This window comes from Crocodylus siamensis, chromosome 1 (genome assembly GCF_052110815.1).
Source record: "Crocodylus siamensis isolate JL-2025a chromosome 1, ASM5211081v1, whole genome shotgun sequence".
Lineage (NCBI taxonomy): Eukaryota > Metazoa > Chordata > Crocodylia > Crocodylidae > Crocodylus > Crocodylus siamensis.
The window spans coordinates 8,029,477-8,049,228 of record NC_143395.1 but is presented as its reverse complement, the minus strand read 5'-3'; the positions used below and the strand labels follow the sequence as shown (position 1 = coordinate 8,049,228).

General features: G+C 44.1%; 1 protein-coding gene across 5 annotated transcripts in view; it reads left to right on the top strand.

Moving 5' to 3' along the window:
• Positions 1–19,752, top strand: part of CLIC5 (CLIC family member 5) — a 131,088-nt gene that overhangs the window by 102,393 nt on the left and 8,943 nt on the right. For all 5 annotated transcript variants that reach the window (XM_090031020.1, XM_090031039.1, XM_090031029.1 and 2 more), the window contains one exon: positions 15,568–15,749. In XM_090031020.1, the coding sequence (XP_089887146.1) occupies positions 15,568–15,749 (182 nt within the window). The remainder of the gene's footprint in view (positions 1–15,567; positions 15,750–19,752) is intronic.

The following is a 19,752-nucleotide window of genomic DNA, read 5'->3' as shown; positions in this document are numbered from 1 at the left end:
AGAGACTTCTAGTAGCAAAGGAGATCAAGGGTAGGATGCTTATCTCAGAAGCCACCCAAGAGTGCTTAATGGTAAGCATTGCTATAAAGAGTATTGAACTAACAGGAATGAAGAAGAAAGGAGCCCTAATAGCCATCACTCCATTATGTTCTGGAAAAGTAGACGGCCGAATAACCAGTATGGAACATTGGGTGAGAGCCCATCCATCTGTTACAGGGCCAGTCTATACCACTGAAAACTATCATCCAGCACCTGGAGACCGTTTGGAAAAGTGGGTGACAGAAAAGGTGGTGGAAATATAGATTTGTGGTCTTTAATCAAGTTGTCTGAATAGTGGAATTATATTCTTTTCTTACCTTAAATTGCTGGTTGTAAGCTGTTTTTCCTCTCCTACCAGAAAACAACATTGGGTTTCATGTAATATCAAACGGTATGAATCTGGAAATGATCAAGGAAGGAGTGTTTTGGTTTTTTTTTTAAAGCAAAAATAAATCTTAGGTTGTTTGTGTGAGACTGCGAATATTTATGTACTGTTCCCTCTTTTCCCTCATTGCATATTTCATCAACTTCATTTGTGTGCATTATGGGATAAATCTTATTGGAGGGATGTGGAAAAGAGCAGTAAAAGGAAACAGCATCAATCAGTTACCAAGGTAGTAGCAGTAATTGCGAATCATTTTGTATACAGGTCATAGTTTGTTAAACTTGCCTGGGCTTGACAATTAGGAAATGTGTAGCCCTGCAGAGGTCATTCGAAGGTGGTTTCAGATGACAAACACACAGGAATTCACATTGCCTTGTTTTGACAACTTTGAAACCTTGTTGTCACTGTGGTTTCAATGCTATTCCCTCAGGAAAGCTGCCACTTGTATTGTACCTAAAATTAAGCTAAATGTTTTTGGTAAATAGCTTATCTGCCAGACAGTGACCTTTTAGGTGAACTAAATTCTTTGCAAATTTATTTGATGAATACTTTTGGTTTATATAGACACGTGTGCACACGCACACACACACACACACACACACACTTCAACTATTTTGACAACATCAAAAGGAAACATTTTGATTTTTCCAGGTTCATCAACATTTTTCCTTTTAACAGCAGCAGGAGGAAATTTTTCGATTCTTCATTTGGAACTGACATTTTCATTTTGAAAACTGACATTACATTGTCAAAAAACAGTTAAAAGTTAACCCTGAAAAAAAATGAACTTTATGCAACAACCCACCCAATTATTTTTTTTGTTTTTCCAACAACCCTCTCCTTCCCCTCTCCCCCCAAATACCTTGGGCCAACTTGAAACAAATCATTTATATTTTTCAGTTTGGCCCCTAAACCAAAATGTCAGCTGTTCATACAGCTATGATTCTGCTCCCTGGGCCTTGATATCATTCTCATTGTTATAAATACTAAGGTCTGGATCTTGAATTAGATCCCCTGTGCCCATAAGCATGTTCTGTATCTGCCCAGGTCCCCAGGGCAGACAGCTTCAAGAATCCACTTTTGATGCATTTTTTATGGATATTTTAAAATACTACTTCAGCATCTTAGATGCTTCTTCAGAATACCTTCCACTTGCCTTGCTAATTATTGATGTGCTAGAGCTTCAGTTCAATTCAATGCTATTTCACCTTTATGTCCCTAAGTGGCACTTTTATGTAGCTTTGTATGTGCAATTTTTGGCACTTATATGGCTTTTAGATTTTCTTTCCACCTGTGGTGGAATAGGATCGCCCAGGTATGGGCTCAAGGATTTAGCCCTTGACCTTTATAAAGGTCAGTTTAAATCAAATCTGATGTTTTCCAAATTGCTTTTCCATTTTACTGTAGTCTCATTTGAATCATTGAAATTGGAGATGGAAAAGACTCATGATATTTGAAATTTTATGGTCTGTATTAAGCAGGAAGCCAGACTAGATGGTCATAATAGTCCCTTCTGGCTTTAAAACCTATAGGAGAAATCTTAGCCCCATTGAACTTGATGGCAAAACTCCCACTGACTTAAGCAGGCCAGGATTTAATCCTAAAAATCCAGCAGTGAAATTTTGTCATCTAGACTTTCCCCTGTTCCTGTAGGAATGCCCCCAGCACTATATTTTCCAGTGTTTTGTTCAGTCTAGGTATGTTTCAAGACATGAGGATTCCTCCATCTCCCTTTGGAAACTGTTGTGCAGGCTAATAGTTTAAGGGAGTTTTTGCTTGTAGATTTGGGCATCCTAGATTCTGTTCTTGGTTAATCTGGTATAAATACAGAGTAGCTTTGTCAGAATTATGGTGTTCCTCTGCATTTATGCCAGTGTAATTCAAAGTGCAGTTTTGCCAATTACTAACTTTCATTACAATATTTATAATTCTGTTCATGTCAGGATTTGTTAATCTCATTGTTCAGCATCGAGTAACCTTACACTGAAAACAGGGCGTCATTGTAAATTAGGTATCATCAACTAAATTGAACCTCACCCTGTGTATTTGGCAGATGGTAATACATTTGTTAAATGTTCTGTGGTTTCTCTGAGGTTGGAAAGTGCTATTTTTCTGGCTTCTGACTCAGGACTGTTAAGTAAAGTTGCATGAAACTGTAAAGGAGGCAAAAGAATTGCAAAAAACTGTGTGAATTTTCTTAGTAATCTCTCTTGTGCCATTGGTTGGATGACACTTCAGAACCACATTGGTATAAGTTGTCTCTGGTTGGGTATGTAGTTCTGCATAAGACACTGGGGGATATGGGGACTGGTGTGACCATGTGTTATATACCTACTCTCAAAAAATCAAGCCACCTTGGCATCCACAGTTAGTTTGAATAGTGTCACGGGGTGGGGTCCTAGGAGTGGCCATGATCTCTCCAGATGCCCCCTACCATAAAGCATCCTTGTTCTCTCCCGCCACGTCTTTGATGTTAGGTATTTTATAAGGGAGGCTGCCTTTTTGTCCCCTTGGACACGGTGCTCTGGTTTATCCTGGCCCTGTGCTGTATTGACTGACTTGGTGCACCCCAGCCTTATGAGCTTTGCATGGCTCCAACCATCCCTGTACCACGCTCCAAGCCTCGCAGATGTACCGGACGTTGTATGGTCAATCCCTTGCTGCAACCTTACGGGTGCCCCCTGACTTGTCTTGCAATTGCCCGCGCCCTCACGGGCTCCCTGGGCTTGTCTCACATTGGCCCAGGCCCTCACGGGCTCCCTGACCTGCCTTAGGGCCTGCACCCTACGGACGTTCCCTGGCTTCTGTCACGGTTGCCCCACACCCTCACGGACATTCCCTGGCCTCTCTTTTCTTGCAGTTGCCTGCACTCCCCGCAGATGCTCCCTGGCCTCTCTCGCAGTTGCCTGTGCTCTCACTGATGCGTGCTAGGGCCTTCTCTCGCAACCGTGCCCGCTCCAGGGCCTTCTCACAACTGGGACTCAGGTGGCTGTAGCCATGCCTGGCCCCAAACCCCACTCCTTGGGTCTCAAAGCAAGTGCCTGCCGGACTTCTCGCCTGCACCCACTCTGGGGCTTCTCGCCTGCGCCCACTCTGGGGCTTCTCGCCATTGGGGCTCAGGTGGCCGTAGCTGTGCCTGGCCCCTACATCTCCTCCTCAGGTCTTAAGTTCCTGTAGGGCTCAGGCAGCCTCAACCTTACCTGGCCCCCAATCCTCTGCACCCCTTCTCAGGGCTGGGGTCAGTGAATGTTGTGCCCTCTTGGGCACCGGGGTCCCCACACTACCGTGGAGCCCCTATGAGGCCTCCTCCAACCCCTATTAGCCTCACCCGGTCCTCCAGTATTAAAAGACTACAAAACAGAAAACTCAAGCTTCTGGGCTACAACATAAACTGTAAGCCAATTGGCTAACCATCATTCAAATCCCTACCAGGGCTTTCTCCACCCGGTATCCGATGAATGGAAGCTGCTCAGGCCATCAGGCTACTCTACTCAGCTTACTCCAGCAAAGCTCCATCTTCCCCCTGACCTCAGCCTGGATCACCTTTATATAGGTCAGGCCCTGCCCCTTCCAGTCAGCTGACCATCTGCGGTTGCCCCAGCAACCAGCACCTGTACCTCTTTGTAGGAGCAGGGCGTGACAAATAGGTCACTGTGTAGGCAACAGGATGGCCTATGATGCTTCTTCTTGGTGATTTAATTGCCCAGGGAGATGATTCATCTTGTTGATCCAGGATTTCCTGGCTGCCATATATGTCCATATCCTGTATCTGGATTTGGTTTGGAAATCTGGGAGGCAATCATTATACGTAAAGTTTTCAAAAGCAGTGAAGTCCCAGATGCTCAAAAGTACTTAGGCAATAACAAGCACAGCTTCTTCGGCATTGCTCCATTCTCTGTTACAGCATTTAACCCCTACAGCCACCTTGGGGAATCCTCACCCCTGAGGCTCCTCTTCCTGTGCATAGGCAAAGTTAGGAGTCTAAGGAACAAACATCCAGAAATCAGCTGAGCACCGGCTGGGAGCGAAGTTCAAAAGAACAGGGCAGGATTAAACATCTCTAATCTAGTAAAGTTAATCAGACAGATACCTTCTTCCATTCCTGATCTTCAAACAAAAGCCATCTTTATGAAGTCAGCTAGTTAAGTAGCCTAACCCTATTTCTCCCATCCCTGGGAAAACTTAATACCAGGAAACCTAACTCCCTTTGCCTAATATTTTAAGTTGTTAGAGGACTCCCCCTTTATATCAGAGACCTCAGTTCCCAATTTGGAGCAGGTAGTTGAATCCTGCTTGACAGACCTTACAACAAGACCATGGGATATGAAGCTGTTCTCTGGATGTGAACTCCACATCCCAGGTGGAAGCCTGAACAACTCAGGAGCAGTATTACTGAGTAGCATGCTCCTCTGGTAAGAGAGGTAGAGAAATGCCTAGCTTGAGAGGCCCATTTTGGGGTTTTGGATTAAGTTAGGGCTCTGAGCAGTTTCTCAGCTGTGAGAAGTCAAAGTATTTGGGTAACCTTGTACAGTCTGACCATTAGAAACTTAGAAATCTGGGGCCAACTTCAAAACACAGCCTAGCTGAGATGATCCTGAGCATTATCTCATGCATAATGTAGACATGCCCCTCCTGAACCGACATTCAAAAACCTGAGTTAGATATTGGTAGGGTGATAATATTTGGATCTTGGGGAGCACTGGATTTGCAGCTGAATAAAAGGCTGTAACCTGTGGCCTAGCAAAAGCTGCTAACCACAAGGTAGAATGATATATTAAAAGTAACATTGCAAAATGCTTAGGCAAGCATTTTCTTAATAACATAGTAGTGTTGTAAAATATGTATCATTAGAAGGTAAAGCATATTTTGCTTATGAATACTTATGCTAAGCCAGCCATTTGCTTATGTTAAGTAACCATCTTAACTGTGTCAATCATTTTCAAGTGCGTCTGTGTGAGTCTGTGTGCTGTGAATGAGGTAAAACCTTAAGAATGTGGAAGATGGTATAACATGGGACTGAAAAACAGACTGGAATGTGAAAGATGACACATAACTGATAACAGAATCTGAGATAAACATATGCAAAAAGGTGAATGGGGATTGGTGAAGAAGCTTCCAGGTTTTAGTCAAAGTCCGCCCATTGATCGAAGAAGTGAAGTCAAGGTCTTAGGCATGTGCTCATAGCAAAAAGACACATAAATGAGTGAAATGCATAGGCAATTCCATGCTAATGAAGTAAACAGTAAACAGGGGCAGAGCTTGAGCTAGGAGGAGATATGGGTGGAACAAAGGAGGGACCAAGGTAGAGTAAATGCTAATGAATATAAACCAAAGTGCATGAATATGGAAAAAAACTAATGTTCAGTGCAAGTCCCCAGTTTGTTGAGGTTTTTGAGGACCTTTACCCAGAGCTGTCTCCATTCTGAATAAAGCTTTTGTGAGCAATGTGTGCTGGTGTTTGCTCCCTGCTTGCTCTGGCTAATGAGTAACAGGATCCATGAGCAATTGGATCATTGTCTCCCTAGTTGTTGGGCACCACATGGAGTCAGGGTCTAACAGATATCTGAGGTTAAATGGAGAGATATAAGTGCTTGGAACAGGGATTCACAGCAGCCACTGTGTGAAGTAGGGAGCAAGCTATTCAGGCTGTAGGAAATGTGGAGGAAAGCTGTGGGTCTAAAATCCCACCTCTCCTGTATTCAGGCACAGTTAGATGATTCTGGTAATTTGAGATATACAGTCTGAACCCTTTCCTACACTTCAGTACATAAATGGAGGATGTGGGTAAGAACAGGAACTTATATTTTGGCCAGTAGCCTACTAGTTAGGGCAGTCACTCAGGAAGCAGGAGACTTGAATGTGGGGTCACATGGTTTTAACCCACAGCTGCTTCCCAGGAAAGCGTCCTACCCACCAGGCTGTGGGCTAAGGTGAAAGTGCCCTTCGTTCTTCCTATTGAAACTTGCTCACTGGGAAATCAGGAATGCAAGATTCAGGGGCTAAGAGCAGAATAAATAAAAGGGAGTGTTTGTAACCCAGTGAGCATGTCTACATGTGCAATCAATGCACCTGAATTTATTTGCAGGAAATTCAGGTCATTAAGCACTCTGGGGTGCAAATCTACATGTGAGCCCCTGCTGGGAGCAAATTGTGCCTGACAGGAGCAGCCCAGTCCAGGGCTGCTTCTGCCCTGTTCTGCTCCCCTGGCTGCAAGGCCTGGGGCTGGCAGGGGCACAGGACCTGATCCCAATCCTCATGTGGCCAGGAGAGCTGTCTCTGCTCAACAGGGACACCGCCTGCCAGCTATATGGGGACTGGGATCCTGACCCCTCCATGTGGCTGGGATGCAACAGTCCTGGCTGCCAGGACATCTCTACTGGACACCTGGGGACTGGGTCAGGGCGTGATTTCCACATGTCTGGAACAGCAGTCCCAGCTGCTGGGACAGCTCTCCTGGCCACATGGGGATCAGGACCTGTCCCCTCATGGCAGAGAGACAGCTCCCCCCTACATTGGGGATTAGCCAATTGGGGATTAGCCAGGCAGCAGCAAGCTCCCTGCTGCCTGGGCTGACCAGGAGCAAATTGCTTCCAGTCAGTATCTACACATACTCTCCTACACAGTAGCTAATGCACCATTAATCTAATATCTGTATTTCCTGGTACTAACAAGCAGCACATTAGCTTAATGTACTGTTCAGTAAGTCCCATGCACTTATAGATAGTGATGCTTTACTGTACATTAGTCTAATGCACAGTAAAGCATCTTATGTAGAAGTTCCCAGTGCAGGGGCACTCCTCTACCAATAGAGGTTCTGTGTCTGGGATCTGCTCTCAATACTGTTTACACCTTTAAACAATAGCTATTTACTAAAAATGTCTAAGCAGTCCCCAGATTCTGGAATAGTCTGAGTATGCAGAGGACATGGGTGCAGGAATACCTAGTTTGTGAATCCCAAATGGTCTTAGGCAGAGTTCAGAAACTAACAAGCATATCTTATGCAAAATGGCAGCCCTTACAGGCATGTACAGCATCTATCTTTTTGGTATGTTAAGTTAGTTCTCAGCAGAAACCTGGAACATCCAGGATACCTTTTACACCTACTTGGGTGCATCTACATATTCATTAATGCACCATAGTTACTGCACATTAAGTTAATTACTTGGATAACCAAGTACTAAATCAATGTGCAGTAACTTGCACTACTGCAAAGTAGTGCTGGCACATGGGTTTTTCAGATGTTAACTGCACCATAGCCTAAAATGCTGCGCAGTAGTGCATTAGCATGGTTTCTGCTCAGCACTCTACTGCACAGTGTTATTAGGTTACTGCACTGTTAGTGTCTCATGTAGATGCACTCAGTGTTGAGGTGTTATTTTTTGTTTTGTTTTATTTTTTTAATAACTTAACTGGTACAAACCATGATGATGATGATACTACACCACTGTAGCAACAAGCTACATCGCTATAGAACATCGCTACAGTGACATAACTTGTAAAAATAACTGTGGGCTGCCAGGATGGTGCAGTAACGACTGTTACTCGGCCGCTGTTTAGTATTTCCCAAACCAAGTACTAAATAATGGAACAGGAACAACAATGCTGTGGAGGGCACATGTAAATGCACCCACTGAACCCTAGCCCTACCCTCCAGTGTATCTATTACATCCCTAGCTTGGTGTCATCCATGCACTTGCTGAGGGTGCAATCCATCCCATCTTCTGGGTTGTTGATGAAGATATTGAACACAACTGGCCCCAGAACTGACCCCTGGGGCACTCCACTGATACCAGCTGTCAGATAGACATTGAGTAATTGATGCTACCCATTGATACTACCCATTGAACCTGAAAATCCAGCCAGCTTTCTATCCACCTTACAGTCCATTCATCCAACTTTTGCTTCCTCAGTTTGCTTGTAAGGATGTTGTGGTATCAAAGGTCTTGCTAAAGTTAAGGTATATCATATCCACTGGTTTCCCCACATCCACATAGCCAGTCATCTCGTCACAGAAGGCAATCAGGTTGGTCAGGCATGAGCTGCCCTTAGTGAGTCCATGCTGACTGCTCCTAATCACCTTCTTCTCCTCCAAGTGCTTAGAAATGGATTCTTTGAGGACCTGCTCCATGATTTTTCCAGGGACTGAGGTGAGGCTGACTGGTTTGGAACTAGATCCTCCTTAATGATGGGCACTATATTTGCCCTTTTCCAATCATCCAGGACCTCCCCTGATCGCCATAAGTTTTCAAAGATAATGGCCAGTGGCTCTGCAATCACATCAGCCAACTCCCTCAGCACCTTCAGATGCATCCCATCTGACCCCATGGACTTGTACATATCCAGTTTTTCTAAATAGTCCCTAACCTGTCCTTTCACCACTGCAGGCTGCTCCCCTTCTCTCCAAAGTGTGCTGCCAGGTGCAGTAGTCTGGGAGCTGACCTTGCCTGTGAAGGCTGGGGTAAAAAACACATTGAGTACTTCAGTCTTTTCCTCATCATCTGTCACTAGGTTGCCTCCCCCATTCAGTAAGGGACCCACACTTACTGAATGGGGGGACCCACGCACAGACGCGTGCATTCTGGCTAAACAGCAGCTACGTCACCAACCTTCAGGACTTTTCTAGTTGCCAGTTAGAGCCACGAAGGAATTTTTTTCCCCTCATGAATTCTTTAGGCTATTGGGGAGGTTGGCTTTCATCAGAAGCATTGGACATTAGCCACTGCTAACTGGAGGGATTTGATTTGAATGTGCTCATGCTCCTGCCAACATTTAGAAAAACCAGACATTCCTGGGTACAGAGTCTTGCTTTTCATCCTAAATTTGGGATCAGGAAGGTGCTTTTCCCCTTGGTCAGATTGGCATGAAGTGTGTGTGTGTGTGCGTGTGTGTGTGTGTGTGTAGGGTAAAGAGGGGTAATGGGGAAGGGAGAGGAGCTACCTCTTTCTGTAGCATGGGGCATGTTTTCTTTCTTAGGATCTTCCAAGCATACATTAATAAACTTTTCTGCTGTTGCAGTGGCAGGGCATGATGAAAGACCTTGTTTCACCCACTTTTATGTATGGCGTGGGGACATTGAGGATGTTGTTGGTATTGTGCCTGGTAGCTGTGTGATAGGGCTTGAAGTAGCAATGTTGGAGATTGTTTTGGCAGTGGATGACCTGCAAGTGCAGGAGGACAGAAGAGATCTTAAAATCATAGAAAATGAGGGCTGGAAGGGACCTCAGGAGATCATCTAGTCCAACCCCCTGCTCAAAGCAGGACCAGCCTCAACTAGATCATCCCAGCCACAATTTTGTCAAGCTGATCCTTAAAAACCTCCAAGGATGGAGATTCCACCACATCTCTAGGGAGGGCGGCCATCGTAGAGGACATTCCGGTTTTCTGCTACTCTGTCCTCTATTGGTATGAAACCCAATGCCTTTACACCTTGAAGAGAAAAATAGAGGACATGAAGGCATCTGGTTTTGTATCAATAGAGGACAGAGGACAACCGGACTGTCCTTTATGATGACCACCCTATCTCTAGGTAACCTGTTCCAGTGCTTTATCACCCTCCAAGTGAGAAAGTTTGTCCTAATATCCAACCTAAACCTCCCTTGCTGCAACTTGAGACCATTGCTCCTTGTTTGGTCATCTGTCACCACTGAGAACTGTGAGATGGTGCATATGGTGGTGGTGGCAGGGTAAGCAGCCCTCACTCACCTCCCTGCCCCTGAAGGTTATGTCCAGCAAGGCCACAGATTCCGTAGCAAACCCTGCCCCCTGCTAGCCATATCCTCAAATTCCCTGACCTGCCAGTATCCTGGAAGCCCAGATGCAGTGGCTTAGTAGGTCTAATCCAACCTGTGGGCTGTATGTTTGATACCCATGCCCAGGGAAGTTAGCTGTCTCCAAGATGAAGCAACAGCTGAGTGGCAGTCTGAGAGCTCTGGTGATACTTAGTGGTGGACTTACAAAGTTAAAGGTAGATAGGTGCCTAAGTGCCTTTGAGGATCTGTGTCTAAATGACTTAGGAGAAAAATCACATCCATCTCCCACATCCCCAGAAAGTATTATAAACACCTCACTGACATACGGGGCATATAGGATGGTGATCCCTAACTCAGGCCTGTACATTCTACTTAGTGGCAGAGTGCCCCAAATTTAAGGGTTGCAACACTGAACCCCTCTTGTGAATTTCACACTAGGTGCCAAAATGCATCTTTAGGCACCTTTAAAAATGTAGGCCTAGGTAGGTGCCTAAATTACTTCTGAAAATGAAACACGGGCTTTGAATTCCCATAGGTACTCTGGAGATTTCTACCCTAGGCCTTTTCATTGACTGATCATTCTTTTAATCAGGTCAGGATGATAGCAGTTCCCATGTGTAAATAATGAAACCAGAGTTGATGGTCCACTGGTGAATATTAATGAAATTAATACTCAGAGAGGCTACATCAATTGCCCAAAATCATGCAGTAGGTCACTGTAATAAGTAGTGGACCAGTTCCTAGTCCTCAGAATGTTAATTGGCCACCATTGACATCAGTGGAAGATACTGGGATACGAGATTAGAACCCAGATCTCTCAACTCCTTGTCCCAGTTGTATTCCACTGGCCTGTAGCACTCAAAATCAAATGCCTTTTACGTGAAAAGGTTAAGTCAACTTGCAGAACATAGCTATTATTTTCTCCAGTCAGAAACAGGCAGCAATTCAGCCATTGCTTCTGAGAGCCTTAAGACACACTGATGCAGCAATAACAGCAAGATAAATGAGTTCCAGAAATGAAAAGAGCTATATTCAAAATATCTTACCTGCTGCCCCCATTTTTGTGAATATATCTGTCTTGACCAATAGTCTAGCATACAAAACCTTAATGTATTTTCCCAATTTAGGGCAATACTTCTTTTCTCATACTGGAAATATAAAACAGATGATCTAGCAAAACTAACGGTTTTATGGAGTAGGGGGAATACTGGAAAATGCTCCGTGTTAAGCCAGTTTAGTTTCAAGGAAATAAATTGAGTTAAAACAGAGTAATTTGATTCCATTGTCTAAAAATGAGTTCAGTATATGAGAATATTATCTAGTGCTGACCAAGAGAAAGAGAACGTCCTATTCAACAGGTGTTGTAGGTCAAAACAAAATAGATTGCTAAATAGCCTGAGTGTTGCCATAGGAGGGTATATTAAGTGCCATGTAATTATTACCCTTCAGGATGAGCTGTGTAGCAGAACACAGCTGCAGATTATTAAAGGCAATAATGCTAGAAGCTGACAGGAGAATATCAGTATCAAAATTAAATTTGGGAGCTGATTAAGAAAGGGATGGCAACACTTTTGTTTTATACATGGCAGGACTTCATTCAGTTTAGAGCCTTTGCTTTCAGACCTGAAATTCTACCTCCTCCTACCACGGTGGTTTGTGGGGTGGGACGGGGGACGGACTGTTCTGTTGGGATTGTATTAGTATCTCAATCCAAACAATTAGGCCATGGTTTGCCACCATGTGTGAGTGTGGCAGCCACAGAGAGCTGGTTGTGCTTTCCTGCTCCCCACCTTAACAAGCCTCAGTAGAAATGAGAGCATCATGTGGCCTAATTTAACTTACATTGCTGGCACAGAGCATGCAATGGATGTCACAGCAGTTCCAGGGGAGTCCCAGTGGTGCTGTGCTTCTGCCTGTCCCTGCTCCTGCATGCTGTGGCATGCTGAATCTCTTCCTTCATCTATAGGGTGATTTCTTCAGCTGTTGTAAGTCTGCCCTGCTCCAGGTAAAATGGGTTTAAAACAGGAGCCCTGCAAAATTGAGGGGCTGACAGGAGGAACTAGTTAGGGAACTTCTGGAGGGACTGGATGTATTCAAATCAGCTGGTCCAGACAATCTCCACCCTCGAGTACTGAGGGAATTGGCTGAGGTCATTGTGAGACCCCGGCATGGCTTTACGAGCACTCGTGGTGCTCTGGTGTGGTGCCAGATGACTGGAAGAGGGCCAATGTGGTTCCCATCTTCAAAAAGGGGAAGGAGGAGGACCTGGGAAACTATAGGCTGGTTAGTCTTACCTCAATCCTGGGCAAGCTTTTTGAGCGAATTATCGCTCCATGAGGGGCCAGCAGGGGAGATTATGCTTAGGGGCAACCAACACAGGGTCATTAGCGGCAGGTCCTGTCAGACCAACCTGGTGGACTTCTACGACCAGGTCACCAAATCCTTAGATGCAGGGGTAGCAGTGGACATAGTCTTCCTGGACTTTCGGAAGGTCTTCAATACTGTCTCTCACCCCGTTCTCATTAAGAAACTGGGGGGACTGTGGTGTTGACACCCACACAGTCAAATGGGTCACCAACTGGTTGGAGGGCCGCACCCAGAGAGTGGTGGTGGATGGGTCATTTTCAACCTGGAGGGACGTGAGCAGTAGGGTACCCCAGGGCTCGGTCCTCAGGCCCGCACTGTTCAACATCTTCATCAGTGACTTGGATGAGGGGGTAAATAGCACCCTGTTCAAATTTGCTGATGACACTAAGATGTGGGGGGATGTGGGCATGCTAGAAGGGAGGAATAGGCTGCAGTCAGGTTACAGGGGTGGGCGGATGAGAATAGGGTGGGATTCAACACCGACAAGTGCAAGGTGCTGCACCTGGGGAGGAAAAATCAGCACCATACCTACAGGCTGGGGAACTCCCTTCTTGTCAGTACAGAGGCAGAAAAGGATCTTGGAATCATCATTGATGCCAAAATGAAAATGGGCTGGCAGTGTGGGGATGCAGTCAGAAAGGCCAACCCTACCTTGTCATGCATCCACAGATGCATCTCGAGCAGGTCCAAGGAGGTGATCCTCCCCCTCTATGCGGCACTGGTCAGGCTGCAGCTGGAGTACTGCGTCCAGTTCTGGGCGCCGCACTTCAAGAGGGATGTGGACAGCGTGGAGAGGGTCCAGAGGAGGCCACTCGCATGATCGGGGTCAGCAGGGCAGGCCCTACGAGGAGAGGCTATGGACCTGAACCTGTTCAGCCTCCACAAGAAAAGGCTGAGGGGGGATCTAGTGGCCAGTTACAAACTAGTCAGGGGGATCAGCAGGCATTGGGGAAGTCCCTGTTCCCCCAAGCACTACTAGGAGTGACCAGGAATAATGGTCACAAGCTGGCTGAGGGTAGATTTAGGCTAGATATCAGGAGGCGCTACTTCACGGTCAGGGCGGCTAGGGTCTGGAACCAACTTCCAAGAGAAGTGGAGCTGGCTCCTACCCTGGGGGCCTTTAAGAGGAGACTAGATGTACACCTTGTCGGGGTTGTTTGACCCCAGTACTCTTTCCTGCCATGGCAGGGGGTCGGACTCGATCTGCTCAGGTCCCTTCCAACCCTAGAAACTATGAAACTGTGAAATCGTTGTAGCCTTATGTCTGTGAATAACTTCACTCACTGACTAACCCCACAGAATCAAATGGAACTACTAGTGCATCTGATTACTCACAGATGTCTAGTTTGCAGGTCTGGACCCCAATCAGGTAATGATTCAGGACCGCATCCTTAGTGATGCAAGTCAGTAGAGGTTCTGTCAGTTTACACTAGCTGAGATTCCTCTCCCTTTCTTTAGAGTTACATGGTTATTTTGCACTCTGTACATTATCAGAGCTTGTATTACTCTAGTGTGCAGGGACATATGTCCTGGGCCAAACACAGAGCCAAAAGATGGTCCTTGCCCTAGCAGTGTATGCAAGCAAAGAATAACTTGCAATCTTGCACATAGCTTCTCAGGGTAAATACAGGCATACCTCGGAGATATTGCGGGTTCGGTTCCAGACCACTGCAATAAAGCGAATATCGCAATAAAGCGAGTCATTTTTTGGTTTCCCAGTGCATATAACAGTTATGTTTACACTATACTGTAGTCTATTAAGTGTGCAATAGCATTATGTCTAAAAAACAATGTACATACCTTAATTAAAAAATACTTTATTGCTAAAAAATGCTAACCATCATCTGAGCTGAATGGCGCCGATGGAAAAATGGTGCCGATAGACTTGCTCGACACAGGGTTGCCACAAACCTTCAATTTGTAAAAGCGCAATATCTGCAAAGCGCAATAAAGCGAAGCACAATCAAACGAGATATGCCTGTACACTGCGTTGGGTGGCTCAGGAAAATTACCAGTACAGCATTTCTTTTTATTGCCATGATGGTAGAGTGTAGGTACACAGATCTAGTGACTGTATTGACATTTTTGCATGAAAGTTTAGTGTTTTGTTACAGGTCATATCTTCTTAGTGCTTTGAGCCCAGAAATCCCCCTGGAGTCAATAGCAGTTTTTGATAAGGCAGGACTTTAGTAAGAATTAATGTGAAGGATCTAAAGCCTCCTCTCTGTTAGGCAACCCCTGTGAAATTGATTGGAAGGAGAATTTGACACAAATTCATCTCTGAAATTGGGAATGTCTTGAAGGTGGCTGAATATGGTGGCTGTCTGGAATAGCATTATGTATTATTATTGTCAAATTGCTTTCATTTCAATCATCACATGCCTTCTAAGCTGGTGTAGGAAGAAGATGTCACTATAAAACTTTAGGGGGTATTTTTGAAGCTGTTGCTATGACTTGGATTAATATGTATGACACAGAAAATGGGCCTAAAGTACAAAACTGGGTTTGATTTTTGATAATCTGGAGGTGGGCAATGAATTGCAATGCTATTGGGCAAGAATAGTGCTACTGAATTTGTGGGTTCCAGTTAATTAGCATCTTCACTGTTTATTCAGTTAGAACTATGTGATAGTGTCTACTCTCTGCACATAGCCAAAAACCCCAATTAGAGCAGTCTATAGCTGCTTTAATTTACACTGGGATGCAAGAGCCAGGATGAGGTGAGAACACACCCTTGGATCATCTGGACATACGAGCATAGTGACCACAGCATTTTTCTTTCTTGCATTTGTACCTTTTGCTGCTCTACAGGCAGTAAGGAAGAAATGTGGCATAAGAACTTTCCACATCACTTCTGTACCAGAGGAAATATGGCTACTTTACACTCAGATAACATGGAGATTACAACAAAAACAGGTGCAGAACAGCTCAGGATCCTAGCCTTCTACGTAAGTTCCCGGACAGTGTTGATGAGAATGTTTCTAAGTGTTTTTCTTCTGTCTCCTCCCTTTATTTTTTTTTACATAGCCCTTGAGAAGGGTTTGACAAAGGCTTTAAAGAAGTTGGATGACTATCTGAGCAACCCTCTGCCTGAAGAGATTGATACAAACAAAACCCAAGAGGAAAAGGTATCCAAGCGCAAGTTTCTGGATGGGGATGAGCTGACACTTGCTGACTGCAATCTTCTGCCCAAGCTCCATGTTGTTAAGGTAAAGGACCTTATCTGATGCATAAACAACTGTGGTCTGAGAACAGTCTGCACATCTGAGCTACCACCGCAGTTCTCTAGCATTGTCACTATATAAATGAGCTTCATCAATGGAGAGTTAAAAAGTTCCTACTGTCTTGACTAAATATACAAAGCAAATCATACAGAATTTGAAACAGGCTCTTCATTGATAGGACATCTCTTTCCTTTCTGAAAATCTGTCTACCTGTATTTACTTCAAACTTTGTGAATCTGGGTGTATGTGTAGTTTAAGGATCTGGTCTTTCTTCCTCTAAACTTAATAGCAAAGCCCCCATCAAGCATGATAAGCTTTAAGTTTTTCTTCCTTCCAAGGTGTTAGGGTGTGCAGGACAGAAGAGATGCTGCTTTAGGCAGACTGCCAGCCAAGTTATTAGGAACCACCAAAGGCTTTCGCACAGCTCATGCTGTCCAGGTTAGCTTGCTTTTCTTTAATCTCGTGCACTTGTTGCTCATTTCCACTTTACTTCCTTTCAGTTTTTTCGGGTTGGTGTCTTTACATTAAATAGTACCGCTGTTTGCAGCTGCTTCTGTCTTCTCATGCTAAACTCACAACTCCAACATATTGGTTTTATAAAGTAGTGGTTGTATAAGCTTTGTGGCTTTTTGGTTATTTCATTAGGAAGCACATTTGAAAGCCAGCTACCATGACAGCTCCAAAACCTTGTTAGCCAGATTTTAGCTTTCCAACAGACCGTGTTATAAATGTTGTTGTTTTTTTAAATTATTCTGCCTATTGTATGCAGACTTGAGATAAGGCAGCACATTGTGGGCATGAAAATAAAAACTTAAAATTAGATCTCAGGCTCAGATCTACAGAGGTGTTTAGATACCTAAGGCCTATTAGGCATCTAACCTCATATTGATTTCACATGTAGGGATACTTGAGCCAGCATTCAGCACCCAGGCTAATTTATCCTCCTGAGAAGCAGGGCAAATTGGCCTATGTAACGTTCCATGGTGCCATAGCTAAACTTTTCCCAGTACTTGAGCCAGCTTGGACATCTCGACACAACCCTGCACTTCATAGACATGTCCTCTGTCTTGACAGTCCTGAGGAGGTAGACACTGAACCCTGTCAGGATCTACAGAATAGATGTTCTTCCTCTCATGGTATTTTTCCTACTGGGCTTGGTCCAATAGGTATTCTAAAAACATCTACAGGCTCAAGCCCTGTACAAAGCCTGGCTGGAGAAAGGTGATGGTGGTGTCCCTATTTTGCCAATGGCTTAGTGGTTAGGTTCAAGTCTTTTAAGGCAAATGAGGAAATTATACCTGAGCCTTCTTTATGCTTGGTGAGTCTGGTAACCACTGGACTACAGGTAAGGGAGGGCACTTTCACCTCTTTTTAAATGACCATGTTTTGTGGGAAAGAGCCAGGGTACATGCCCAACTCTGGAACAGTGTTCACTGGGGTGAATCCCTATAGGAGATGAGTGACTGATCCTAGAGTGGACTGGGGATAAAGTCACATCCTCAGCATTTCTCATTGGCTTTGACTAGTTTAGGCAACACTTTGTTCAACATGTTGATTTTATGGATCCCATATGTAGTCACCTAAATCTCCCTTACATGTCGTACAGGATTGTGGATTCCATTAGGTACCCTAATGTTTTGTGTTGCTATACATAAGTGCTATACATCCTTTTGTGGATATAACTCTTGAGTCTCAAATTTCCAAAGTACTTAGGCACATGGCTCCCCTTGAGTTAGGACTCTAAATGCCTTTGAAGGGCTCTGCCTACAAAGATCTTAAAGCAGTATACAGTTGTGGATAAGGACCATTTGTCTCATTTTGTACATGGGGAAATCTTAGAGGGATTAAAGTGATATGGGTTGGTTTGGATAGAGATGAGCCTGCCTCAGGAAGGAGGTTGGATTAGATGGCTTCCGGAGGTCCCTTAGGGCCCTACTTCTGTATGATCTATGATATGTTCATGGTCACACAGTGAGTTAGTGGCAGAGCCATGTTCTACCTAGGGCTGCCTATACACATGCTCGTTGGCTTTCTGATTAGAACACATCTGCATTCGAATTGTAATGCTGTAGCATTGCTGCTGCATCCCAGGTATTAAGCCCCTGTGCATTTTTAAATGGCAGCAGGGGCACTTAAACTAAATCCTGTTGAATGAGGTTTAGCTAAAGAGTCCCATGTACATTTTTAAACATGGGGCTTAGTACACATAACAGTGAGGTGTTTTAATTAGAGTGGCTGCCTGGGAAATACTCTTATTAAAATGCTCCCCCTACCCACCTCCGTGTATAGCCAGCCTAGGTTTCCTGATTTTGTTTTTACTATTATCATATTGCCCCAGGCCCTTACACAGGGCATCACAACCATTAGTTAGTTCCTGTTGTTCTCAAAAGAGATGTCAAAACTTCAGTGTATTCACACCCATATATCACCTAGGAACAGCAGTTCTCCATTTCTGGGGTATATGTTCCAGCTGGTATTCTGCACAGAAAAGTTAACAAATCAAAGTTAGCACTCTATTATAGGATTTAAGATGCAGAATGGTCACTGGATTAGTGTAAAGGATGTACATCATTCTGTCTTCTAAATTCTCCATTTATTTATCACATTACATGCTTCTTCAGAATGAAACAAGTACCTGGTAGTCCTTGGCAAGCCATAAAACTTGAAAGGAGATCCAAGTCATGCATCTAGTTTGGCTCTATAAGCCAAAACATAAGCTAAGCCATGGGAGCTGACTGTAAAAAAGCAAATACAAAATGTGGTACATAAGTTACTGCCCAAGAAATGTGATAATCGTCTGACTGGTTTAGCTTTCTCTCTGGCTCCTCTTAACTGATGGAAGTAAGGCCAGATTTTTCAGTGTTAAAGCCTAGCTTAGATTTTCTTTGTGTGGCCCATAGCTAATTCATTTTTCCTCATTACAAAGAGAGGTACAAATTTGTGATAGACTTGAACAGCCACAGCCAATTCTCTTAGATGTGTTTTAAAGACATAAGTAGAAACCAATTGCAGAAGGACCTTATTATTTGATAAAAAAGATGTATTGGGCATTTTGCAAATCACAGTTTTCAGTGGAAGGGCATGTTCTACCTTCCCTATACACACATAAAACATTACTGAGGGCTGAAGGGTTGCATTGCGGCAATTTAGGTCAGAATTTGGCTCGGAGTATGTCAGAGATACTGGTATAAACATAAATTACTGTCCCCTCTAGGAACAGGGCTATCCTAAATATTCTCAGATGGATGTCTACCTATCTGAGTGCTTTAGAAAAGAGAGGGAAGCTGAATAGTACAATTGGGTGGAACTCCTTTTGTGCCCAGGGATATGTTTATACTTTATTAACAATTAGAGAGGAGAGGCATCCAATATATTAACTAACCCATCCCCCATCATTAACTAAGCCATTCTGTGGTATATTCTTATATTCATTGCCTAGACAACCTGGAAGGTCAAGTCCAGTTAGTCCCACTGACTTCATTTTTAAAGTTAGGCAAGTGCTTACTTGTCTTCATGAATCAAGATATACGTGTCTTTACAGGTAGGGTGTTGACCACTTCTCTCGAGGGAGAATTTTAGTCTAATATATCTCAAGAATAAGAAAATATCGCTGTACATAATTTTCTGTTTAATCCCAATATTCCTCGTTCTCTGACTTTGAGATTACTAACACACTTAGTATCTTGGTATCTAAATCACAGTGCCCTGTACTGTCCTGAACAGTACTATTCCCTCCCTTTTGCATGTATCCTTCCCATGTCTTGTTATGTCCAGCACCAGCATTGCTTGATGAGACTATACATATTACATTCTTTTACTCTTTCTTCACATCATCCTGTTAGCCCTGTGCACTTCTTAAAATGTCAGATTATCAGCCTGTTCTCATCTGAGGATACCATTCTGGCAGCACAGCTTTTAGAAGGAGTGTACATAGGAATGAAGGAAAATAACTGAAAATTACATGGTACAGCCCAATGGGTTTCTGAGT